This window comes from Mobula hypostoma, chromosome 18, assembly GCF_963921235.1.
Source record: "Mobula hypostoma chromosome 18, sMobHyp1.1, whole genome shotgun sequence".
NCBI classification, from domain to species: domain Eukaryota; kingdom Metazoa; phylum Chordata; class Chondrichthyes; order Myliobatiformes; family Myliobatidae; genus Mobula; species Mobula hypostoma.
The window spans coordinates 1,319,690-1,346,449 of record NC_086114.1 but is presented as its reverse complement, the minus strand read 5'-3'; the positions used below and the strand labels follow the sequence as shown (position 1 = coordinate 1,346,449).

The following is a 26,760-nucleotide window of genomic DNA, read 5'->3' as shown; positions in this document are numbered from 1 at the left end:
TCAGTCACACAATGCTGCTGAAGCTAGCATCAACTTATGGGTTTGTTCTGCAGTTTTATTTTACAAACATTTCCCTTGGGACAAGGATTTGCAAAATTTTGCAATTTCTTCATCCATGTAGGTGAGCAAAAGCTGAAGATGTGAGCTCAGTTCAGAAAGAGCCCGGTATCTTTCAGAGCCACAAAAATGTGCTGCAAGTAACCCACTGTGCCCTCCAAAGGACAGGTAGCAGATTCAAACAGTACATACAAAAGAGTAACAACTCACTGGATTTCATTTTTTTTAATTATCATTCAGCATTAACTGTATGGATTTGGGATACCGAAAATAGTTTGAATTTTTGCTATACACAGAATCCATAAAATGTTTTAAGAGCAATTTGGATAATTTCATTTTATCCGGTCACAGCTGAACTGACATAGCACAACGTCTCAAAGTGGACATTAATCAGGAAACATGCACTCACGACTTCCTTTATATAGGCTTTTTCATTATTTAGATTGGTGTATTAAGAGTTAAATACATTTTAAATTACGAGTGATCTATGACTTCTGTATCACCTTCTAGAGAACCAATTTCACACTAAAGAACAAATGACATAGTAAAGTACTAAAAATACAGGTATGCGGCTGATTTGAACCTTTCTTTCTGGAAAAGCCTGTTGCTCAAGTTGGAATTACATGTCACGGCCAAACGTCGTGCTCTTCTGATATCCCTTTCCATCGGTGGTTCTCATCTTAAGCTTCCAATTCAAGACCCAGGCCAAGTTTGTGACCACCAGCATTGAAGCCCTTCCCATCAATTAGGGTGCACAGATTGAGTTTTATCCCTGAAATCAACAAGCCAACGATTAAAAATATTAGTGCTGTGTTAGCATCCTTGTATTGAAATCTATTGACAAAATTTTTGGCAGAACAAGACACTGCATAAAATAAGCAGACCAGTAAAACCCAGTGCACAGGTTTCCTCTGCATCCTCTGGTTTCCTCCCACAACCCAAAGGCACACCTGGTCATTGTAAATTGCCCTGTGTTTGGGCTAGGGTTAAAGAGGTGGGTTACTGGGCTGGTAGAGCAATTCCTCACTATATCTGTACAATCAGCTGGCAGCTGAAGTTGCAGCCCAAAGCCTCCCTTCAGATTCCTTCCACTTTAGTAGACAGGAATAAGGCAACTGGGAACAGCCCACATTGATATACTAAACCAACCATCCTCAGAGTGCAACTAGGTAACAACTGGCAAGGTAAAAGTCAGCACAAAATACAGTCCCTTCAGGTGGAGGTCACTGGACAAACGAGATTGTCAGCACAGATATTCATTGACAGCGAATACCCACAGGTATTGTAATTTAGAACCTCCATTCCCACAGACCACCACTGTCTTTTCATTTAACCTTATTTAGCTTAGAGAAATAAAACAACTAAAAGGCATTCGGAAGCATTCAAACAATATATTTTCTGCTCATAAGACTTAGGAGCAGAATTAGGCCATCTGGCCCATCAAGTCTGCTCTGCTATTCAATCATAGCTGAATCCTTTCACCCCACCCCTCCAGCCCACTCCTAGGCCTTCTCCCCATAACTTTTAATGCCATGTCCAATCAAGAATCTACCAATCTCTACCTTAAATACACCCAATGACCTGACCACAGCATACCTGTGGTAATAAATTCACCACCTATTGGCTAAAGAAATTACTCCGTATCTCTGTTTCAAATGGACACCCTTCTATCTTGAGGCTGTGACCTCTTATCCTGAAACCCCCATCATTGTAAACACCCCTTCCACACCTACTCTGTCTAGGTCGCTCAACATTCGAAAGGTTTCGTTGAGATCCTCCCCCACCCCCACCCCTCTAAATTGCAGTCAGTACAGACCCAGAGCCAAACGTTCCTTGTATGATAACCCTTTCATTATGGAAACATCCTTGTGAACCTCCTCCAATGCCAGCACATCTTTTCTTAAACGCAGACCCCAAAACTGTTCACAACACTCAAGGTGAAGCCTCACCAGTGCCTAATAAAGCCTCAGCAAAATATCCCTGCTCTTGTATTCTACACCTCTTGAAATGAACGCTAACATTGTATCTACCTTCCATACCACCGGCTCAACCTAAAAGTTAACCTTTAGGGTGTTCTGTACAAGGACTCCCAAGCCAGATTTTTGGATTTTCTCCCCGTTTAGAAAATAGTCTGCACACCTATTTCCACTACCAAAGTGTGTATTTTCCAACAGTGAATTCATTTGCCACTCTCCTAATCCAAGTCCCTCTGCAGCCTACCTGTTTCCTCAACACTACCTGCCCTTCCAATCTTCTTTTTGTATCATCTACCAACTTGGCAACAAAGCCATCTATTCTATCAACTAAATCATTTATATACAGCATAAAAAGAAGTGGTCCCAACACTGACCCCTGCAGAACACCAGTAGTCACTTGCAGCCAGCGAGAAAAGGATAATTTTTATTCCCACTCGCTGCCTCCTACCAATCAGCCAATGCTCTAACCATGGCAGTAACTTTCCTGTAATATCATGGGCTCTTAACTTGGTAAGCAGCCTCATATGTGGCACCTTGTCAAAGGCCTTCTGAAAGTCTAAATATACAACATCCACTACATCCCCTTTATATATCCTACTTGTAATCTCCTCAAAGAATTCCAACAGGTTCATCAGGCAGGATTTTCCCTGAAGGAAACCATACTGACTTTGTCCTACCTTCTCCTGTATCACCAGGTATTCCATAACCTCATCTTTAACAATTGACTCCAACATCTTCACAGCCACTGAGGTCATAATAACTAGTCTATAATTTATTTCCTGCTGCCTTCCTCATCTCTTAAAGACTGAAATGATATTTTCCCAGTGTCCAATGATTTTTGAAAGATGATTCCACAATCTCTACTGCTACCCATTTCAGAACCCTGGGGTGCAGTTCATCTGGTCCAGGTTACTTATGTACCCTTGGGTCTTTCAGCTCCTTGTGTACTTTCTCCCTTGTAATTGTAACCTCTTTCAGAACCCTAGGGTGCAGTTCCCTTAGGTCTTTCAGCTTTTGAGCACTTACTTGTAATAGTAACTGCACTCACTTTTCTTGCCTCACACCCTTCAACATCTGGCACACAGAGTCATCCACAGTGAAGACTGACGAAAAATACTTAATTAGATCATCTGCCATCTCCTTGTCCCCCGTTATTATTTCTCCAGCCTCATTCTGTAGCAGTCCTGTATCCACTCTCATCTCCCTTTTTTTTTAAAGAAAACATACTTGAAGAAACTTTTACAATCCACTTTGATGTTTGCTAGCTTGCTTTCATATTTCATCATTTCCTTCCTAATGATTATTTTAGTTGCTCTCTGTAGGTTTTTAAAAGCTTCCCAATCCTCTATCTTCCTGCTAATTTTTGCTTTGTTGCAGGCTCTCTCTTTTGCTTTTACATTAGTTTTGGTCAGCCACAGTTCTACTATTTTGCCATTTGAGTATTTCTTTGTGTTTGGAATACACCTATCCTGCACGTTCCTCATTTTACCCAGAAACTCAAGCCATTGCTGCTCTGTTGTCATCCTTGCCAGCATCTCCTTCCAATTTACTTTGGCCAACTCCTCTTTCATACCACTGTAACTTCCTTTAATCCACTGAAATACTGCTATGTCAAATTTTACTTTCTCCCCATCAAATTTCAAGTTGAATTCAATAATATTGTGATCCCTGCCTCCCAGGGGTACTTTTACCTTAAGCTCCCTAATCACCTCTGCTTCATTGCATAACACCCAATCCAGTGTAGCTGATGCCCTAGTAGGCTCAACAAACTGCTCTAAAAAGCCATCGCATAGGCATTCAACAAACGCACTCTCGAGATCCATTACCAACCTGATTTTCCCAATTGATTTGCATGTTAAAATCTCCCATGACTGGTCAAGTCAAGTCACCTTTTATTGTCATTTCGAGCATAACTGTTGGTACAGTACACAGTAAAAACGAGACAACGTTTTTCAGGACCATGGTGCTACATGAACAATACAAAAATTACATAAAACAACACAAACTACAGACCTACAAGGACAGCATAAAGTGCACAAAACAGTGCAGGTATTACAATAAATAATAAACAAGACAATATGCACAGTAGAGGGCCGTACCATATCATTGCCCTTTCCACACGCCTTTTCTATTTCCTGTTGTAATCTATGGTCCACATCCCAACTACTGTTGGGAGGCCTGTATATTACTGCCATCAGGGTCCTTTTACACTTGCAGTTTCTTAGCTCAACCCACAAGGATTCAACATCTTCCGATCCTATGTCACATCTTTCTACTGATTTGATGCCATTCTTTACTTGAAAGGTCTAGAGTGGATGTTTCATGTTTCCTATAGTGGGTGAGTCTCGGACCAGAGGGCACAGCCTCAGCCTTGAAAGAGATCAGTTTCCTTTGGATACAATAAAGTATCTATGTTTAGAACAGAGATGGAGGAACTTCTTTAGCCAGAGGGTAGTGGATCTGTGTAGTGAAATTCATTGCCACAGGTGTGTGGCAGAGTCATTGAGTATACTTAAAGTGGAGGTTAACATGTTCTTGATTAGTCAGGATGTCAAAGGTTACATGAAGAAAGCAGGAGAATGGGGTTGAGAGGGATAGATCAGCAATGATGGAATGGCGGAGCAGACTCAATAGACCGAATGGTCAAATTCTGCTCCTTTGTCTTACCATCCAAGGCAGGAGCAGCATGGACAATAAATCAGCCACGATGGAATGGCATAGCATTCAATAAGCTGAACTGCCTAATTCTGCTCCAGTGTCTTATAGTTATGGGGTCTCGTGAGCTGCCACTCATTTCTTGGTTTGGCTTTTATCATATATTGACAGGAAAAAAGGGGAGTGGAGTCAGCTGAATGGTTTTACAACCAGCATTTTTAAATCGGAAATCAGTTGAAAGGTGGGGAATTTCATAAATCTTACATTAAAAGTATGGCAGAAGGTGGTTAATTCATGTGGAATTAATAACATGCTAAAACTCTTTAGATGGTGTGCATATGATACCGAATTCCTTCCCAACAGAGGAGATAAAAGATTTGAGCTATGGATAAAGAAAGGTCTTACAACCTACCTCTCATTTATAGATAAAAGAATATTACAAAGTTTCCAAATCCTGCAGGACAAACATGGCCTAGAACATAATGACTTTTTTAGGTACCTTCAAATACGAAACTATGTTAACCAGAGTTGTAGATATACAGACCTATCAACAGTAGAATTAGAATTTTTCAAGATTCTGAATTCGGCTTGCAGTTCAATACCTAGTAAATCAGTTTCTCGCCTATATAATGCACTCTCCCATGCTAAAAATGTAAATACACTGTATATTAAAGAGAAGTGGGAGAAAGAAGCGGGGTTGGTACTTTCAGAGGAGGCTTGGGGGAAAATCTGCAGTTTTCAATGGTCCTCGACTAATTCTTTGACTTGGAGAGAACATTGTTGGAAAAACATTATAAGATACTTCAAGACCCCATATCAGGAAAAATATAAAGATACAAATGTGATGTATTGGAGAAGGTGCGGCTCCAAGGAGGCAAATCATTTTCATATTTTCTGGGATTGCCCTAAATTAAGTCTATTTTGGGAAGGTATTCATAGAACATTAGTTAAGGTACTTAGGTCCCAGATACCTCTGAACTTTGAGACGCTCTATTTGGGGCATGTATTGTTCCTTGAACAGAAGGAAGATATAAAGTTGCTGCAGGCCCTCTTAGCGGCAAGTAAGAAATCAATCACTAGAAAATGGCTAAATCCAATACCACCTACATTAGAAGATTGGTACGAAATTATCTTGGAAATATTTAAAATGGAAAAGTTGACCTACTCCCTGAGAACTCAAAAAGAAACATTTTATCAAATCTGGAATAAATGGATTGAATATATAACCCCAATGCGAGCAGACTTTAGATGACTCTCCTAATGATTTATATTGCTCTTCTCATCAACACAGTAATATTGCTAACGTAAGCACCCCTAGTCTAAATGTTTGTTGTTTTTTTTTGGAAAATAGAGAATTAACACAAGTAAAGGGAAAGATTTGGGAAAGGGATAAAAAAAAGAATGAAAAAATTAAGTAAATAAGTACATAGGGATTGGATAATTATGTCTGCGGGCAGGAACAAGCACGAACAAATTGGGATATAAACACCTACAATGGTTGGTATATAGGCTTGTATGCAACATTTTGGACCAGTGGAAATGGTCCAGAAGGGTTGTATGGAAACTATTATTACCATTTTTCTTAACAACTAATTTCATTACTTAGCCTAATAGGTTAGATTTACCACAGTACATAATTATCTATTTAAATGTTTATTTTGCTTTTATATCATCTCAATGTGTACTTAAGAATGTATAAATAATTGTAGTTTTATACATATAAAAAAATGGAAAAGGTTATATGTGTGAAAAAAGTACATGATAATTGTGAACTCCTTATCCAAATAAAAATAAAATTTAAAAAAAAAAGGTGGGGAATTTCACTGAACCCCATGGGAATCTTATTCCAACCATTTTACACACAAAATGCTGGCAGAACTTAGCAGTTCAAGGTCAATGGTGGGTCAATGCTTCAGGCCGAGACCCTTCATCAAGACTGGAAAGGAATGGGGAAGAAGACAGAATAAGAAGGGGGCGATGAAATAAGAAGCTGGGAGGTGATAGGTGGAAGTAGTTAAGGGCTGCGGAAGGAATCTGATAGAAAAGGAGTGGACCATGGGAAAGATGAATGAAGGGGCACCGGAAGGTGGTGAATGAGCAGATAAGAAGAGGCAAGGGGGTAGCCAGAATGGCGAATGGAAAAGGAGGGGAGGAGGATGGAAATCAGTGCTCACGCTGCCAGGTTCGAGGCTGTCCAGACAGAATGAGCTTTTGATCCTGCATCCTGAGAGTGGTCTCTTCATGGCAGTAGTGGAAGCCATGGACCAACATGCTGGAATGGAAATGGGCAGTGGAATTAAAATGGTTGGACACTGGGAAATTTGCTTGTTGTAGACAGTGAAGGTCCTCCGACCGCAACAGGCTGGATTTCCCATGTAAATCGTTATACAGACTGGCAGCTTAGACTTCATTTAACTATTTATCACAGCAGCCAGAAAACAACTCAAGGAATTGGAGACTTACCTGGCCTAAGAACCTGGCTGTACCCAATTCCAATTAGGCTCGAATTGTCGACCTTTGCCTAAAACAACAATCAGTCAATATTAGAAAGGCAAAAAATTTTAATTACACTAAAAATTCAAGGGAAGAGAACAAGAAAAGCATACTCACAGAAACAGAGGCCGTGGGGTCAAGTTGGTATTTAGCAGCAATGCCAAAGCGAGTACTGTTGTTGCCTGCGGTCCAGGCAAGGTTCACCGCCGTTTCCAGATTATCACTCACTTTCTGGTAGATGGAGCCTCCAAATTCAGCACCATCATTCCTGCAGGTTCAAGTAACCAGCTGCATCAGCTACTTCATGCAAAACTCAAAAGAAACTTTACAAAACAAGATCATTCACCAATACAAATATTTAATTAAAATAGAAATAATTACCTACAGAAGTAAAAAAACTCCAAATGTCTTCATTATACTATTACGACAACTTAAAACATTAACACACACACAAAGTGCTAGAGGAACTCAACATCTATGGAAATGAACAACCAGTCAATTTTGGGCCAAATTATTTCTTCAGATCCTGAAGAAGGGTCTTGGCCCGAAACATTGAAACTTTCTTCATTTCCACAGATGCTACCTGACTTGCTGAGTTCCTCCAGAATTTTGTGAGTGTTGCTCTGGATTTCCAGCAACTGCAGAATCTTGTGTTTACAACTTACACATTGGTGTGTAACTGGAAGTCGCCCGTTTTGTAACCTACTGCAAAGTTGTTTTTGGTCAGTTTTGACTTAGCCGTGTCAAAAGACATTTGGTAACCAGCAAGCCAGCCCTCGTAACCAGCTACTGCCGAGGCGTGGATGGCGGGGCCTGCAAAGTCAAAGTCTACATCACAGCCCAGGTTGATATATTCTCGCTTGTAGGCAGTCTTCACCCTGCCACTCTTCTTGCTGAAGAGGCAAAAGGGGAAAGTTTAGCACCCTTTCTATACCAAAAAACAATAAAAATACTGCAATATTGTTCAGTGCTGGCATTACCCAGTGTTAGGCGAGAAGGTGGTGTCAAATGTTAACTTCAGACCTTTGGCAAGCTGGCAAAGTAAAAACAGGTTTCAGTGCACAACCCAACATTGAAGTCACTACTCTGGTACAAATGGAGCCAAAGTACATTATGCAATATCACAAGGATAATTAAGAAAACAAAGAAACTAGAGGAACATGGAGGTCAAGTACCCACAAAAATAGCCCCACAATTTCTCCCTCAGAACAATGAACACCAGTGGGCAAGTTGTACCTCACTGACGCTACCAGCTATCCAGACAGGTAGCCACATAGCCTGAATCCTTTGCTCACAACCCTCAAGTCAACTTCCAACGCACCCTGTCATAATCCAAATCTTGGGGTCTGAGTCCATAAGACACTCAAAGCTGCTGCGCAGGTTGACTCTGTGGTTAAGAAAGCATACGGTGTATTGGCCTTCATCAATCGTGGGATTGAGTTTAGGAGCGGAGAGGTAATGTACAGCTATATAGGACCCCGGTCAGACCGCACTTGGAGTACTGTGCTCAGTTCTGGTCGCCTCACTACAGGAAGGGTGTGGAAACCACAGTAAGGGTGCAGAGGAGATTTAGAAGGATGTTGCCTGGATTGGAGAACATGCCTTATGAGAACAGGTTGAGTGAACTTGGCCTTTTTTCCTTGGAGCGACGAAGGATGAGAGGTGACCTGATAGAGGTATATAAGATGATGAGAGACATTGATCGTGTGGATAGTCAGAGGATTTTTCCCTGGGCGGAAATGGCTAGCACGAGAGGGCAGTTTTAAGGTGCTTGGAAGTAGGTACAGAAGGTGGGGAAACTGCTAGAGTCAGTTATCAAAGATGTGATATCAGCACATTTGGAAAGCGGTGAAATGATCGGACAAAGTCAGCATGGATTTGTGAAAGGAAAATCATGTCTGACGAATCTCAGAATTTTTTGAGGATGTAACTAGTAGAGTGGATAGGGGAGAACCAGTGGATGTGGTATATTTGGATTTTCAAAAGGCTTTTGACAAGGTCCCACACAGGAGATTAGTGTGCAAACTTAAAGCACTTGGGATTGGGGGTAAGGTATTGATGTGGATAGAGAATTGGTTGGCAGACAGGAAGTAAAGAGTGGGAATAAACGGGACCTTTTCAGAATGGCAGGCAGTGACTAGTGGGGTACCGCAAGGCTCAGTGCTGGGACCCCAGCTGTTTACAATATATATTAATGACTTGGATGAGGGAATTAAATGCAGCATCGCCAAGTTTGCGGATGACACAAAGCTGGGTGGCAGTGTTAGCTGTGAGGAGGATGCTAAGAGGATGTAGGGTGACTTGGATAGGTTAGGTGAGTGGGCAAATTCATGGCAGATGCAATTTAATGTGGATAAATGTGAAGTTTTCCACTTTGGTGGCAAAAACAGGAAAACAGATTATCTGAATGGTGGCCGATTAGGAAAAGGGGAGGTGCAACGAGACCTGGGTGTCATTATACACCAGTCATTGAAAGTGGGCATGCAGGTACAGCAGGCGGTGAAAAAGGCAAGTGGTATGCTGGCATTTATAGTGAGAGGATTCGAGTACAGGAGCAGGGAGGTACTACTGCAGTTGTACAGGGCCTTGGTGAGACCACACCTGGAGTATTGCGTGCAGTTTTGGTCCCCTAATCTGAGGAAAGACATCCTTGCCATAGAGGGAGTACAAAGAAGGTTCACCAGATTGATTCCTGGGATGGCAGGACTTTCATATGAAGAAAGACTGGATGAACTGGGCTTGTACTCGTTGGAATTTAGAAGATTGAGGGGGGATCTGATTGAAACATATAAAATCCTAAAGGGATTGGACAGGGTAGATGCAGGAAGATTGTTCCCGATGTTGGGGAAGTCCAGAACGAGGGGTCACAGTTTGAGGATAAAGGGGAAGCCTTTTAGGACCGAGATTAGGAAAAACTTCTTCACACAGAGTGGTGAATCTGTGGAATTCTCTGCCACAGGAAACAGTTGAGGCCAGTTCATTGGCTAGATTTAAGAGGGAGTTAGATATGGCCCTTGTGGCTAAAGAGATCAGGGGGTATGGAGGGAAGGCTGGTACAGGGTTCTGAGTTGGATGATCAGCCATGATCATACTGAATGGCGGTGCAGGCTCGAAGGGCCGAATGGCCTACTTCTGCACCTATTTTCTATGTTTTTATGTGTCTATTTCAGGGGTAAGTTTTTTTTGTTGTTGTTGTTGTTTTTTTAATATACACGCAGAGTGGTGAGTGCGTGGAATGGGCTGCCGGCTGTGGTGGTGGAGGCGGATACATAGAAACATAGAAACTAATCGGCCACCATTCAGATAATAATCTGTTTTCCTATTTTTGCCACCAAAGTGGATAACTTCACATAGGGTCTTTTAAGAGACTCCTGGATGGCAACATGGAGCTTACAAAAATAGAGGGCTATGGGTAACCCTAGGTAATTTCTAAGGTAAGGACATGCTCGGCACAGCTTTATGGGCCGAAGGGCCTGTATTGTACTGTAGGTTTTCTATGTTTCTATGTTAAACCAAAACAACTATTACCTGGTCTTCAATAGCAATTTCTGTGCCCAGAGTGTTGTCGGTATTCCATTTCTCTGTGAACGTCAGACCATATTCAGACCATTTATACTTGGTTTCCAAGCTTCCGGAGACTTTGCCGCTTTCGGTGTTTGATGATCCAGAAGTTGTGAATTCCTGTTTAATTTTGTTGAGGAGAAATAATTAGCACTCAATAATGCTGGTAAATACACACAAAGTTAACTAGTGGATTCTTAAAAACCAATCCAGGGTTGGCTCCCCGGTTCAGTAGGACTGCTACAATGAGAGGATGACAGCCCATGATATTTATGAAATATGTATTACAATTCTATAGAGGACACAGAGCACCTCAAACAGTATATGCCATTAAAGCTTTTAAAACTGGCATTATCCTAAGGATAGATTTATATTTCAGTGCTTATTGTAATTTAAGGATCAAATCAGATGACTCAAGAAATTAAGTGCTTGGTACAAAATTCGTAAAAATAAAAATCACAGAACCCAGTTCAAAACTGAAGCAATTAAAAAAAAATCCTGGTTTCAGATTTGCTGCTGTTACAACCATTCAGTAATTTAATTAACATAGCAAGTTTAGCACAACCATTGATGCACAAGTTATAGTTGAATTTCAGGATTTTGTCAAACTCTGCTAAAAATATTTCCAATCTGAAAACAGTTCAGCCTCAGGATAGATAGAGCATGACTGTATTAAACTTCCTGGGAATGAATAAATGTTACTCTGGGCTCGATTAACATAGAGGCTAGTCAGGCAACAACCTAAAAAGAGAAGTCAGTTAATTGCAAGTTTCCACACAGCCACAAAAGGCAATCTTGTACCTGCATTATGTCAGATCCCAAGGTATCCTTGTGCCTGAGAGTATGACAGGCACATCTGCACTTTGTTAGTTTATAACTGATTGGCGAATAAGCTCTCTTCCTCCTGCTGCTGCCATCAGGAAGGAAGGACAGTAGCCTCAGGACCAGTTATTACCCCTCAACCATCAGGTTCCTGAACCAGAGAGGATAACTACACTCACCCCAACACTGAGTTGTTACCAAAACCTATGGACTCACTTTCAAGGAATATTTATCTCATTGTCTATTTTGATTGCTTATTTATTTATTGTTCCCTTTCTTTTTGTACTTGCAGTTTGTTGTCTTGTGTACATTAGTTGCCTGTCCGTATTGTTGGGTGCAGTCTTTCATTAATTCTATTGTGTTTACTGAGAATGCCCACAGGAGAATGAAATCATGGTTATGTTTGGAGACATATAAACATTAATAAATTTACTTTCAACTAGAACTCTAATTAACAGCAGTCAATAAAAAAAATAGTTGGGGTGAAGCATAAGCAGCCAGCGTGACAATGGGCAAGTGTGAGATTGGGGAGTCAAGGCTCCGGCTCAGGAGGAAGAATAAATGGCCCAGGTACGAGAAGCGAGAGCAGCTCTTTGAAGGTTTCAGTGAGAAAGCACGGGTAAGGTTTTGATTTCTTGTTTCTCTTTGGTCCTTGGTTTATTGTTGGCAGGATGAGATGTGGGAAGTCGGGGAACCCCGCAGTCTCCTAGATGATGTCTGTGGGACAAGCTCCTGACAAACTGGATCAAGGAGCTGCATCTGGAGGGTCTCAAGAGCTTATGAGAAGGGTTTCATAAATGACTTTTAGTGGGGTGGTCAAAGTTCAAAGTAAATTATCAAAGTACATCTATGTCACCACGTGCAACTCCCAAGACCAATTTTCTTGCGAGCATTCACAGTAAATACAAAGAAACATAATACAAGCAACGTTAGACGACACCCAGCAAGGCAGATAAAGTGAGCAAAAGGCAAAAAACTGTACAAATGCAGAAAGAGAAAATAATAATAAATAAGCAATAAATATCAAGAACACGAGATGAAAGGTCCTTGAAAGTGAGTCCATACGTTGCAGGAACAGTTTGGTGATGGGGCAAGTGAAGCTGAATGAAGTTATCCCCTTTGGTTCAAGAGCCTATTATTTAACGGGTAATTGTTGCTGAACCTGGTGGTGTAGGTCCTCAGGCTCCTGTACCTCCCTCCTGATGACAGCAGAGAAGAGAGCACGGCCTGGGTGGTGGGGGGGTCCTTGATCATGGATGCTGCTTTTCTGCGACAGCACTCCATATAAGTGTGCTCAGTGATGGTGAAGGCATTACATGCCTAAGGTACAGGCTTCAGATAGACTGGTGACTACTAAGAAACTTAAGGTATAGGCAACTAGTACATATTTCTCTGTGGTCATTCCCCTCACTAACTGGGATACCTCTTTGGATACTGTTGAGGGGGATGGTCTTTCAGAGGGTAGTAAGTGGCAGTAATCAGGTTTCTGGCACTGAGACTCAGAGAAAGGGTGCAGAGTGAGTGATTAAGACTTGATAGTGAAAGAGATACTATGGCCGCAGTTGACACGCCAGGATGGTGAGATGCCCTCCAGGTATTAAGGACATCTCTGAGCAGCAACTGAAAATTCAAGGGAGAAGGTGGACAGTCAGAGATCATTGTAGTGATATAAATGATACAGGCAGGACAAGAGATGAGGTCCTGCAGGATGAGTATAGGGAGTTAGGCAAAATGCAGAACCCAGTAGCAACCTCCAGATTACTGCTGGTGCTACATGCTAATGATTCTAGGAACCGAAAGACTAGCCAGATCAACGTGTCACCGTGGAGCTGTTGCTCAGGCAGGGATTCAGATTCTTGGATAATCTGGATCTCTCCTGGGGTGAAGGCAACCTGTACAAGATGGAAGGGGTCGCACCTGAAACCAAGTGGATCCAATATCCTACCTGGGAAATTTATTTTACCTCCAGGGAAGTTCTGCACTAGATCTAAACTGGGCGGACAGTGGAACACAGCCACTGAGAATACAGGAGTACATGTAGCAACTGGAGTCTCAACTGCAGCTAGTTTCCTCCTTCACTATCAAGTCTCAATCACTCACAGTGCATAGTGTAAGCCTTGCAATCTGGATAAGCAAGTTTACGGTAAAAGGGCAGACAGGTCCACTGCTTAAAACTGCATCTATTTCACTGCACAGAGCTTAATGGGCAAGGCAGATGAAGAGGATATAGATTTACTCTAGGGACTGGGATACCGTGGCTATAACAGAATCATTGCTGAGAGGAGAACTGACATCTTAATGTACCAATGCTTTAGGCATGACAGAAATGGTGGAGGGGTGTTGCATTTTTCAAAAAGGAGGATCTTACAACAGTGCTTGAGGATATTCCTGAGATGCCATTTGGGTAGAATTTAGAAAAATGGATTTGGTTACTACAGACCTCCCAGGAGTGAACAGTAGTGAACCAGTGGAAGTAGTAGAGGTGGGTACAGTTGCAACGTTTAAAAGGCATCTAGATAGGTACATTGCGAAGAAAGGCTTGGAAGGTTATGTTCAAAACACGGGTAAAGAAGACTAGCGAGGAGGACCTATTCTCCCTGCTATATTATTCCTACTGTATAAAATCTCAGTCTGGTGGGCATCTTAAAGAAATGTTTTTCACGCAGCATGTAGTTCCCCTTACACTGATGTTACACAAGGTAAAAGAAAGCAGGAAGATAATTTTGAACATCTACAATGGGATTTACCAGTTTGCACTGCAAATTTTAAATATTCATACTTGGGTATCATGATGAAGCAATAAATTGTGCATAAATACTGTTTATGTTATAAACAGACTTCACATTTTGCAATGTACTCAGTTCACAATATTACACAACTTTAGTAAAGGTGTCTACAAGATTGAAAAATGACTCATGCTCCCAGCTGTAATAAGGGCCAATAGAGGCAAGGAAACTCCCTGTCAGGGGAGGTGAAAGGTGGTCTCTGCTGACATATTGTATTGGAATAGGCCAGTCACTTTCGCAGTATCAAATTCACATCTCACTATTGCTCCTCACAAAGGCTACAGTTGAGGGACAAGAGACAATAAACAGGTTAAACCCCCAATTAATTTTTCATGGACAATCAATTACCGTAAACATTTCTTAAAAGATATTCACCAGCCAACACCGGGAACTAAACTTTGAGTTATGAGCATATAACACTTCCCATACACCTTATTTCAACATCACCATCAGTGTTCTAAACCTCCCAGCAATGTGAAAAGAAGCTGTCACATTCTGCCGAACAGCAATTCTGAAATTGATTCAGGCACACCGTTACAACAGGAAACATAATGTACATTGTTGCCTGTAAAAAACATGCTGTACACAAACATTACTGAGGACACGAGTAAACTGGAACAAGCTGAGCTCACCACTCCACTCTGTGACTTTGTTTTCACTTCGAGTTTTACCAAACCGAAACCTAGGATACAGGAACAGCCAGTCAGACAGGCCTTCACATTTATGAAGAATAAAGAATCAATTTGAATTGGTGACTAAAATCCATCCTTGTTAATGGCATCTTAAATGTGAAATATTTAACAGGGAAATAGAAAGCAACTGAGATATGAAGTGACTTTAGTGACAGCAAGATACACTGACAAAAAAAACAATGTTTTAATGAATATGAGAAATAACAAATGTTATATTCATCAAGAAAGGCTGAATAAAATGAAAACAAGTCTTAAGATTTGATGGGGAGCCTCCTATGACTCCATTTCAGGTCCATAAAATCAAGAGCCATTAATTGATTCAGCAGAACATTCTCTGAGACAGCGGTCATGACTAGAATTAACTCCTGCCTGACCAAAGACCTAGACCCACTGCCCCTTGAAAGGCCTATGAGTGGATGTGGAAAGGACGTTTCCTATAGTTTGGGAGTCTAGGACTGGAGGGCACACACTCAGAATATAATTTCTCTATAGGACAGTGATGAAGAGGCATTTCTTCAGCCACAGTGTGGTGAATCTGTAGAATTCATTGCCACAAGAAGCTGTGGAGGCCAAGTCATTACGTATATTTAACGCAGAGGTGGATAGGTTCTTAATTAGGAAGGGCATCAAAGGTTATGGGAGAAGGCAGGAGAATGGGGTTGAGAGGGATAATAAATCAGCCATGATGTAATGGTGAAGCAGACTTAATGGGCTGAATGGCCCAATTCTACTCCTATGTCTTCTTATGGTCTAATTTTCCTACCACAACAGACACAATTTCACTGGCTCTGTACTTGATCTTTGACTACCTGGACAACAGCAATACCCATGTCATGCTGCTGTTCATCAATTACAGCTCAGCTTTCAACACTTTCATCCCCTCAGTACTAATCAACAAGATTCACATCCTGGGCCTCTGTACCTCCTTTTGCAAATGGATTAACTTCCATTAAATAACATCCCCTCCTTGCTGACAATCAGCACAAGTGCTCCAAAAGGATGCAAGTTCAGCCCACTGCTCTACCGTCTCTACACTCATGACTGTGTGGCCAGGCACAGCTCAAATTCCATCTAAAAATTCACTGACATCACAATCGGCAGAAGCTCAGATGGCAATGCGGACATGTGCGATTGGGTGGTTGAATTGTGACACAACGACCTTGTGCTCAATATCAGCAAGAGCAAGGAAATGATTGCAGACTTCAGGAAAGGGAATTCAGGAAAATAAACTAGTCTTCATCACAGTCAGTGATGGAAAGGGTGAGCAACTTCAAGCACCTGGGCATCAACATAGAGGCAGAAGCTTCTATCGTGGCCCTAAGTCATTGCCGCCTTCTTGATTGTGTCATGCCAGCATCTCTACTTCATTGCTTGAGGAAGCTTGGTATGTCACAACAGACTCTTGGGTGAGGTGGAGAGCATTCTGACTGGTTGCATCACAACCTGGTATGGAGGCTCCAAATTTGCATCATTGGCACAACCCTCTACACTATCCAGTACATTTTCAAGGGGTGGTGCCACAAGGTGGCATCCATCCAGCACATGCCCTCTCTTGTGGAAGAAGTACATGAGTCTGCAGATCTACACTCAATGCTTCTTCCCCTTCACCATCAAATTCTTGAATGGTCCATAAACCCTACCTCATTATTCCTCTTTTGCATGCTTTTAGTAACTTTGAAATTTTTGTCTTGTACTGGAAATTGTTGCAAAACAAATTCACAACGTTTGTGATAATAAACCTGATTCTGATTTGATGTAACATTCAAAGGCTGATTTAGCAAGAGTGTTATTCTGTGTGCACTAGATATCAGGTACAGTTGGTACATAGTCTGCATGAAAGTAGCTAACAATTGCCCTACTGAAGAATCACTGTCGCATAAGCAGGCTAAACCAAAGCTAAAACTCTATAGTACAAGTAACACAACATACTGGTGAACCTTAATGTCCCAACAGCCAGCTGGTGATTTGTCCATTCTAAGGCTATTCCAATTCCAAATGGCAGGATTACCCAAGTGTTTCAAAGTGAGAATAAGATTAGTGGCAAATACAGGAATCTCAAACACTAATCCAGTAAAGATACGGAGATGCTGCAAACCTGACCAACCCAAGCGAAAGTACTTAAATCTGCTAGATATCTAACCACAATACAGGCACAGAGCCAGTCTCCAGGTAAAATGAAATCATTTAATTTCCAAACTCCCATCACAAGCTGTTTATCATTTCTACACAATAGAAAAAATACAAAAATATTCATTCATTGTGCATAGGCTGTGTCTATCAGTCTCATTTATCTCAAATGCAACAACATCCCCACTTGTTTATGACTGAGTAACAGTACAGTATTCACGCCCAGCGGATTATCAGCACCCAATTGCCCACCATTGAGAACATAAACGCTGCCTGGGCAGGGTGAAAAGCATCATCAAGGATGCATCTCACCCTAACCATGGACTTTTTACTCTCCTCCCATCCGGTAGGCACTACAGGAGCCTCCGCTCCTGCACCAGCAGGCACAGAAAGAGCTTCTTCCCTGAGGCTGTGACACTGCTGAACCTCACATCATAGCGCTAAGCAGTGTTGCACCCATATTGTACTGTCTCAGTACTTTTATATTTGTATGCTGTAGCACTTTAATTTTTATTCGCAGTTATTTTGTAATTAACAGTATTCTTTGCTTTTCTGGTCAGATGCTAACCGCATTTCATTGGCTTTGTATCTGTACTCGGCACAATGACAATAAAGTTGAATCTAATCTAATCTAAGTCAATGCTCCACTTTTCCTTGGAAACCAAAACACACTCACTAAAACATTCCACAATGAAGGCTTGAGATTGGTCATTTACAAGACTCCACAGGATCAGAAGAAGCTGCCCAAAGTTGTAAATTCATCCAGCTTCATCATGGATACTAGTCTCCCCAGCATACAGGACATCTTCAAAAGGCGGCATCGACCGTGAAGGACCCCCTTCACCCACGACATACCCTCTTCTCACTGCAACATCAGGAGGTGATACAGGAGCCTGAACACATACACGTTTCAGCAGCTTCTTCCCCTCCACAATCAGATTTCTGAATGGACAATGAATCCATGAACACCACCTCAGTAAATTTGTATTTTATCTCTTTTTTGCAATGTTAATTTAATGTTTAAAAAATATAATTTACAGTTTTTGTTACTTTGTACTACTGCTGCAAAACAGATTTCATGACATACAAAACTGTGCAAAAGTCTTTTACTATATTTATCAACATTGAGCGGAGAGTGAGTTTGTAGATTTGGTGGGAGCGAAGGATGTTGGGAATGACAAAGGTGGAGCGCCATGGAAGGGGTGTGGGACAGGTGGTAAAGAAAGAGTGCCAGGGGTGGCAGAGGTGGAAACACACCCAGTCCTGAGACACCAGGCAGGGTCATTTGATTCCAAACAATTGGTTTATTGATTACAGAATATCTTTCTGGTGCTTGCTGGTCCCTCCCCTCTCCCCAACCACAATTTCCCTCTCCTTGCCCCCTTCCCACTCTCAGTCCTTAACAGAGACCCATATCATGATTTCTGTGGCAACAGTACAGTGCAAAACATGAAATTACTACTGTACCATGCAAAAGTCTGAGGCACCCTAGTTATATAAATGTACGTTAGACTTTTGAACAGTACTATATGACAGGTGATATTAAACCTGATTCTGATTTCAGAGAAGCAAATAGTCATCTGTGTCAGTCGAGCTACTTTTGAAATAAAAAGTCACCTCAAGTCTGTCACACAGTGAAAGGGAAAGAGCCAACTGAAGATCGGCTCACACTGAGCAAAGAGCTGAAGAAACACCAGCTTGGTTATTCATGAACAAGGTCAATCCCAAAAATCACAAATGACTTTCGAGAATGTATGAAAAATATTTCATTGGTTATACAAATTGGCAGTTGAGGAACAGAAAAAGAAGATGGGGGAAAATTCAAAATGAGTAATAGGAAAAAATTCTAAATATACAAGGAACTTAGTTGAGCATTTGTAAAGGAGCAGAGAGTAGATTACAGGCGATAACCAGAGATAAAGAGCTGGAGCAGCAGTGGTGTGCTACCTGAAAGGCATTCTTCAATAATCTAATTGACGATGATGAAACAAGCTCAAAGAATATGCAATCTAATCTATGTATTAAAAACAGAATGGGTGTAGAAATATTTACCATAGCCTTTGTTGAAAATATCTCTGGCTGATTTGCCAAGGTCTGCATATGATGGAGGTACAGCCATTGTATCTGTGGAAAATAACATTTAATGATAAACCAAAGGACTTAACCAGATCATACCAATCCCTAACAGCCCACTTCAAACAGGAACGGAATAAAACCAACTCTAAAATGCTTAAAAATAAGCAAATACCTGGTAGGTATTTACTGTAAATTCAACTGCAGGGATTTCCAATAATCAACGTAGATCAACAAATTCAAGAGTTTAAATGTAACCTGTTACAGTCAGGAAATTTATGCCAACTTCAAATAACCTATTGATGGAGGTATAAAAGGTTCTAACCCAGCCTAAAAGTACATTGATGAATCTGTCAAACTTTTGCCCTTAAATCTACATCAGGTTTGTCCTAGACCTCACACAAATTTGATGACATTACAGAAGTCTGGGAAAATATGGTTAATATTGACTAACAAATGGATAGCAAGGATTTTAAAAAATGGAAATTATCCATCTAAATGTACAAAAACATTAGCTATGGAATACAGAGTTTAAATTGTGAAGTACACAAGTTGACAGTTTAAACTCCAATCCAACCATTTTTAAGTCATCTACTGTTCAGCACAAGAATTGCTTTATGTATGATTTTGTTGCAGCCAATATGACAGCAAAGCTTAGTTTCTTTAAAACACAACTACTACACGAGAATGTCAAAGAGACTTACTGTGAACACTAAAATAACTGGCCACAATGATTGAAAGCCTGCACTGGTGAAAATAGTTCACAAAACCTTTACAGATTCACCTGTAACATTTTACCATCTCCCATTTCACATGATTACTTTCTTAAGCACAGAAATATACAAGATGGAACCATAGTTTTCAATACAATATTCCATCAGGTCCCACACCAAATCAGATTTCACATGCCACCCAGCAACAACAAAGAACTGGTGTCATATTCTGCTAAAGGGACACAAATCAACACGAAGAACTTGGTTGGTTAGAATCTTTCTGCAATCCAACTGAGATTGAGCGTTCCATGTGTGGTGAAGCAGCAGCTACCTAGCAGACACTAATTCAGCCTTCCGGTACACCACATACAGGCGCCACATCCAATTATGAACACGTTTCTTTAAAGAGCCTTCAAATTTATTACTGTGCTAGGTTGCTGTTGAATTAGAACAGGGAACAGTACAACATAGAAACTGGCCATTTGGCCTACAACGCTGTGCTAAACCAACTAAAGTAATATTCAAGTTGCTAACTAAATTAATCCCTTCTGCCTACAATGTCCATATCCTTCTGTTTTTGCCTCTTCAGGCAACGCCTTCTAGGCATTCAGAGCTGTGTAATAAAACTTGCCCCTCAATCTCCTTCGAAATTTCCCCCTCTCACTTTAAATGCAAGCCTCTGGCAATAGACATTTCAACCCTGGGAAAATCCTGCATTTAACAGGGGTTTTATAACTTGCCAAGTCCATTCAGAACATGGAAAGACATAAGAGACTGCAAGTGTGGTGAGACAGGGGCTAGAGGTCATTGGCCTGAAGAGGGGGTGAAGGATGAAGGGTAAATTGAGCCAGGCAGGGAAAGATAAGTTGGGAGACAAATAACTAGGTGATTGATGCAGCCAGGCTGGGGAGGGGGTGGGAGTGGACACAGCTTGGCAGGAACAAAAAGGCCACCAGTACTAGAAGGTGATAATAGGAACCATTAGGGGGAGAGCAAGGTGAAGAGCAAATGAACCAGAAGCAGATTGGGAGGGGGGCAGCAAACCCATGAGCGAAACGTGTGGGGAACCGGTGGATTCAACTAGGACAGTCATCATCATTCGGGTGCCTTGCTGTTCGGCGTGGCCGATCACGTCTCTCCATCCATCACGGTCCCTGACCCTCCGAATTGTAGTTGTTGCCTTCCCTGTTTCCAACCATGATGTTATTCCATCTATCATTTTCATTCTCTGTCTGCCTCAGCTTCTTTCACCTTCCAGCTTTCCAGTTGTAACTAAATGTTCTAATGTCTCTCTTCGCATGGTGTGTCCAAAGAATTTTGATTGCTGTTTTCTGGTTTTTTAAAGTAATGTACGTTGTTTTCATTCTCTGTAGAACTTCTTTGTTGGTTATCCTGTCTGTATATGATATGCATAGCATTCTTCTGAGGAACCACATCTCTGCTGCATTGATTTTTTTCCAGTGCATTTGTGATGGTCCATGACTCGCAGCCATACATCATTATAGGAAGAATGTAGCAGCTGAGAGTTCTAAGGCGGATGTCAATTGCTATTTTCTTGTTCCTTAGGATGTTTCTCATTTCTGTAAATGCTGTTCTTGCCATTGCTATCCTTGCTTTTATGTCTGTTTTGCATTTGCCATCAGATGTTACCCATGATCCAAGGTCATTGAAGTTGTGAACTGGGACAGTAAGGTGGACAAAAGTGGGTGTAGGTGGGGACTGAGTCAAAAAGAGGAGCAGAATGACAAGAGAAACATCAGGGTGGGGGGGTGACCAGAAATTACAAAATTCAACGTTCTTGCCACTAGCTTGTGGAGAATCCCGACAGAGTGTGCCGGTCAGCGGCCGCTCTTCACGGGCCTGCAGCATTCAGGCGGCACAGCCGCCATTCTTCACGGAAGGACTGAACTTGATTCTGACAGGAGGATGCTTTCGAAATTCTATGGTTTATATGATTATTGGACTTTATGTTCCAACTACTGGTTTCCGTGTGGGCAATCTGTTAGCTTTCGAGGGAGGGAGAAGGTGGGGAATTTTGGGGTTTGCTAGTTTTGTTACTTTTTCTTTCCTTGCGGGAGGGGGTTGGTTTTTTCCTTCAACAAAACCAGCGTTCCCACCCCTCCTCCCGTATTTCATGGCTATCCAGAGAAGATAAATATCAGAGTTGCACACACAAAATGCTGGAGGAACTCAGCAGGGCAAACATCTATGGAAAAGAGTACAGTTGACATTTCAGGCTGAAATCCTTCAGCAGGACCCAGAGTTGTGTTGTCCATGCATAGTTTGACAATAAAATGAACCTTTGAGAATGTGACATCTTGTTCCTCCAGCTTGTGTTGGGCTTCATCATGGCAATATCAATGCCCAAGGGCAGAAATGACTGTGTGGGAAGGGTGGAGTCAGATGCACATGAATCCCTTAGCTGGAGAGACTGTTTGGGTCCCTGAACAATGGTGAGGAAGGAGGCACAAGAACAAGCAACTCCTGTATCTGTAGGGGAAAATATTAGGGGAACACACACAAAATGCTGGAGGAACCTAGCAGAAACAGTCAACAATGAAGGGTCTCAACCTGAAACACTGACAAGATTATTCCTCTCCATAGATGCTATCTGCCCTGCTCAGTTCCTCCAGCATTTTGTGTTACTCTGGATTTCCAGCATCTGCAGAATCTCATGTTAGAAGATGTCCAGGGTCTGGGAGAAATGCGTGAGGTACGACTAGACCAGGGAGTCAGAGGGACTGGTCCCAGTGGAAGGCAGGAATTGGTAGAGGGGAGAAGACGTGGCAGGTGGTGAGATCTCTGGAGCATGCAGAGGATTATATGATGGACAAAGAGACCCACAGGTGTAAGATAAGGACTAGTGGAACATTAAAACTGGTGTTTAAGCAGTTTTGTGATGATGTATGAATTCATAAAGGTTATGATCAGTTAGGAAAGGACAGAGAAACTTCCATGACATCATGCACAGCGAAGTGATTATGAACAAGCAGGCAAGACCCAAAAGTACCAAGGTATACCGCATTCCCCAATTGGCATGATTAATAAATTATAGCAAAGGCAAGCATAAAAATGTAGGCAATACTGATCATGAAATAAGATCAAAGTAGACATTAATTTGTAACATACTGCAATTATTACACTAACCACAAACCATTTCTTTTCCTGACATTAACCAACTTATTTGAAAAAATTTTTAGCTATTTTTAAAATGACTCTTTATTCCACTGTCACTAACACTAAAAATATTAGTAGACACCACAGGGGAGAGCTATCAAGGTTTGAAATTTTCCTTTAGTTTGTTTCATTACCTCTAACTTCCTACTAACCATTTCTTAAGTGAAACGTAAATACTAAAAAACATTTGGTCTGTGGCAGTTAAAAAATAAATTCCACAAAATGGTACTAATACAGAAGGGTGCCATGGATGGATTGTTGGCATGGATGTAGCTGGGATTACAATGGAACAAATTCAATCAGGATTGAAATTAAATCAACAAGTGTAGACAGCAGCAACAACTGGGAAAGGAGCAGCTCCAAAAGACACAAAGCAGTATCCGACTTGTTTCCTCCTGCTCAATTACCACATACTAAACTCCCACAAATTGCAACAACGCAATTGTATAAATAGAGCAAGTGACCCAAAACTACAGAAGATTCCGGTTAAATGAGCCATCAGTCAATCAAGGTAGCTGTTTATTTGAGACAACGCTTCAAGAGCAAAAGCCAATTCAGAAAATGGTTGGGATTCCCCTCATTTATTATACCACTTAATTGGGACAGGAGACGGTTGCCAAACAGTTTCTAACCAATGTGAGTTGTGTACACTTGTGTGGCCATTAGACACTATACATCGCTTATAGCAAGCAGTTGTTAAATAGCATCAGTTGTGTGTTTGTGTTCAAAAAGCAGTGATTTTTGTCACTGACAGATGGCGAGAAATAAGCAGTAAGACAACTCAAAGCTGTTTTGCTCATTGCAGTTTTAAGCATTTAGTCTTGGAGATACCAGAAATGGCTGGGAGAGAAAATGAAATGATTTCACTACTTCAAAAAGTTCGGAACTATGAAGAATTAAGGCATCAACAATCATCGTGAAAGTTACAATGAGAATGAAGATTTGGAGGATGCAATCATCAAAAGCATTGAGTGAAGGCAGTCCATTACCTGCACTAGGTGTCTGTGATGATTTTGTTCATTTACAATCAAAAGAACATGCCAGATGAATTTCTCTGTAGATAACTAGTCGGAACTATACAGGTACTGCAGTAATATTGACTGTTCTGATTTGTTTTGTATTTCATTTACATACAGTTGTTAATAAGTTACAGTACTTCATCTTTTTTTAAAATCAGTTCCATGAAAGCTTAGCTAATTGGGTAGCTGCTTAATTGGGCTAAAATGTACTGGTCTCTCTGTCCCAATTAACTGTGGAATCCACTGTATATTGCTGCTACAAAATGAGTGAGTGGCAAATAAAGACAAGGTAGACCAGAAATAGCCCCTGGCTACACAATCCTCCCAGCCACAAGAAAGACAGATACTATCTATTTATTGCAGAACCTCACACCAACCACTGAGTTAACACTCATCTTTCTCCCCGCCTGTTAAGCCCAGTGTCTTGTATAATTATTAGGCAAGCTCACAATTAAAAGTTATTCAGTTATTCATCATACCAGCAAAGACATCTGTTTATTTGTGAATTAAGAACAGTCAATCCAGGGTTATTTAAAATTGTATTTCTCAACTAGCAAAAACTACCAGTTTCCAATTTTAAATACAGTTAAGATTATTTCCAAAAGGATATCTGCAGCAGCTATGAATAACTGAATTTGTTTACAAAAAAACATTTAGAAAAAAGCTGTTTCAGAACAAACTTTGAAATTAAACATAGCTAAAGAATTCACACAAAACGAAGAGGACCTGTTTTGTTAAATTAGTAATTGCAATAGTAACAAGACTGACATACAAATGAACAGAAAAATAGATTGAATATTGCATTCTCTGTTCACGCCCTAGGCCACTACATTGCAGGTCATTAGTACACATCCCAGTCAAAAAAGCCCGAGTACGGAGCTATAAAAACTAAAACTATTCAGATGTCACTACAACCATAAATAACCTAATACTCATTCAACCAGCGCCACAAAGCCCAACATCCATGGTCACCCGTGCCCTAAAGAGCTGATGTTACAGGCCACATTCACCGCTCTGATCCACGCTGCTTCTGGCCTCACCCGTGGTTCACCAGTCCCGTCACCACCGAAACTCCGCGACTACTGTGCCTGGTGCCTGTACCGGGGCTGGGATCCGGACAGCGCAGGGACAGGCAGAAGGTGGGACCGGGAATCCAGGCTCAGTCACCTGGCAGCAGCCCCTACCACCAGGCCGCATCGCAGAGACTGAAGAGGATACTGGGCTGGCTGGCTGGTCGCTATACCCCACCCCCAGTCCCCGGGACTCCCCTCGATCCCGGAATTGTGGCTCACAGGCCCGAGACCGGATGTGGGAGTCGGGTAGGAATCGGCCCGGATCCCGCCGCACATACCCAGTAAACCACCCCCCCCAAAGCTCCCCCGCCCGTCCCCCCCCGTGTACTTCCGCTGTTTCGCACCGCCCAGTGCCCGTTTCTGATGCCCTGCCCTGCCCTGCCCTGCCCGGTGCTGCCCCCGCCATGTGGCGGATCCCGGTCACCCCGCCGCTCCCACCTGCCGACTCTCCGCGGGTTTAAGGGCGAACTGAAGGAGACTGCGCCGCGCATGCGCACTATCACTGCGTGAGGACCTCGGGCCCTGTTCACGCTGTCCGCCTAACACAAAGTCCCCAAACACTAAAAAAAAACACACCCTCCACGTATTTTAATATTTCGGATTAAATTCGTTTACATCAAACAGCAGGGATAACATTTCTTGACGGGTCGTATTGCGATGCAGGCAGGGTGCAGGTTCATTAGGGTCCGAAGGCCCTCGGACTGCCCCTAGTGGTAGCAAGGTGTCACAGCAGCGGCCGTGCGCACACGGAATGGTGCGGGAACTCCACTGGTCAGGCTGCATCTGTGGAAAAAATACCGCCGGCCGTTCGGGCCCAGACTCTTCAGCAGGACTGTAGAGAAAAAGATGAGGAATCGGTGTCAGAGGAGGACGAACGTGAAACCGGGAGAGGGAGGGATGAAGTGAAGAGCGGGGAAGTGAATTAGTGAAAGAGATACAGAGCTGGAGAAGGGGAAATCTAATAGGAGAGGAGGGAGTGGGGGAGGTGGGCATGTGAGGGGATAAGGGTGAGGGGGTGGGGAGTTGGGGATGAGGGTGAGGGGTGGGGGATCTGAGGGGATGAGAGTGAGGGGTGGGGGGAGTGAGGGTGGGGAGAATGAGGGGTGGGGGGTTCAGGTGGGGGTTTGGGTGGGGGTTTCAGGTGGTGGAGTGAGGGGTGGGGGAGTGAGCAGTGGGGGGTTTGGGGAGTGAGGGTACGGGTGGGGGTGTGAGGGTAGGGGTTTGGGTGGTGGAGTGAGGGGTGGGGGGAAATAGTCATTAATTCCGTCATCCAAGCCATTGAGATATAATGAGAAAAAGAAACTGCCCCAGCAGAGACCCCCATGGAATACGACTCGTCATTGGCAGCCAACCAGAAAAGGCTCTATTGACTCCCACTCTTTGCCTCCTGCCAGTTGCCCGCTACTTTATCCATGCTAGTATCTTTTCTGTAATATCATGGACTCTTAACTTGTTAGCAGCTTCATGTATGACACCTTGTCAAATGCCCTCTAAAGATCAAGTACACAACACCCACCAATTCTTCTTTGTCTATAT

At 42.2% G+C, this 26,760-nt stretch overlaps 1 protein-coding gene across 1 annotated transcript; it reads right to left on the bottom strand.

Moving 5' to 3' along the window:
* Nucleotides 1–267: 267 nt before the first annotated feature.
* Nucleotides 268–25,711, bottom strand: LOC134358272 (voltage-dependent anion-selective channel protein 2). Its single transcript, XM_063070300.1, has 9 exons — nt 25,663–25,711; nt 19,222–19,293; nt 14,983–15,032; nt 10,710–10,862; nt 8,162–8,214; nt 7,847–8,074; nt 7,299–7,449; nt 7,152–7,209; nt 268–829 (listed from the first exon to the last, which is right to left on the bottom strand). The coding sequence occupies exons 2-9, from the start codon at nt 19,286–19,288 to the stop codon at nt 738–740; spliced, it is 852 nt and encodes a 283-aa protein (XP_062926370.1). The 5' UTR covers nt 19,289–19,293; nt 25,663–25,711; the 3' UTR covers nt 268–737.
* Nucleotides 25,712–26,760: the final 1,049 nt, after the last annotated feature.

Coding starts and splice junctions, on each gene's coding strand:
- LOC134358272 (XM_063070300.1), bottom strand. CDS start 19,288: ATGGCTGTACCTCCATCATATGCAGACCTTGGCAAATCAGCCAGAGAT. Junction 7,210..7,298: donor ACCCCACGGCCTCTGTTTCT/GTGAGTATGCTT, acceptor TTGTTGTTTTAG/GCAAAGGTCGACAATTCGAG. Junction 830..7,151: donor CAGCCAGGTTCTTAGGCCAG/GTAAGTCTCCAA, acceptor TGTTGATTTCAG/GGATAAAACTCAATCTGTGC.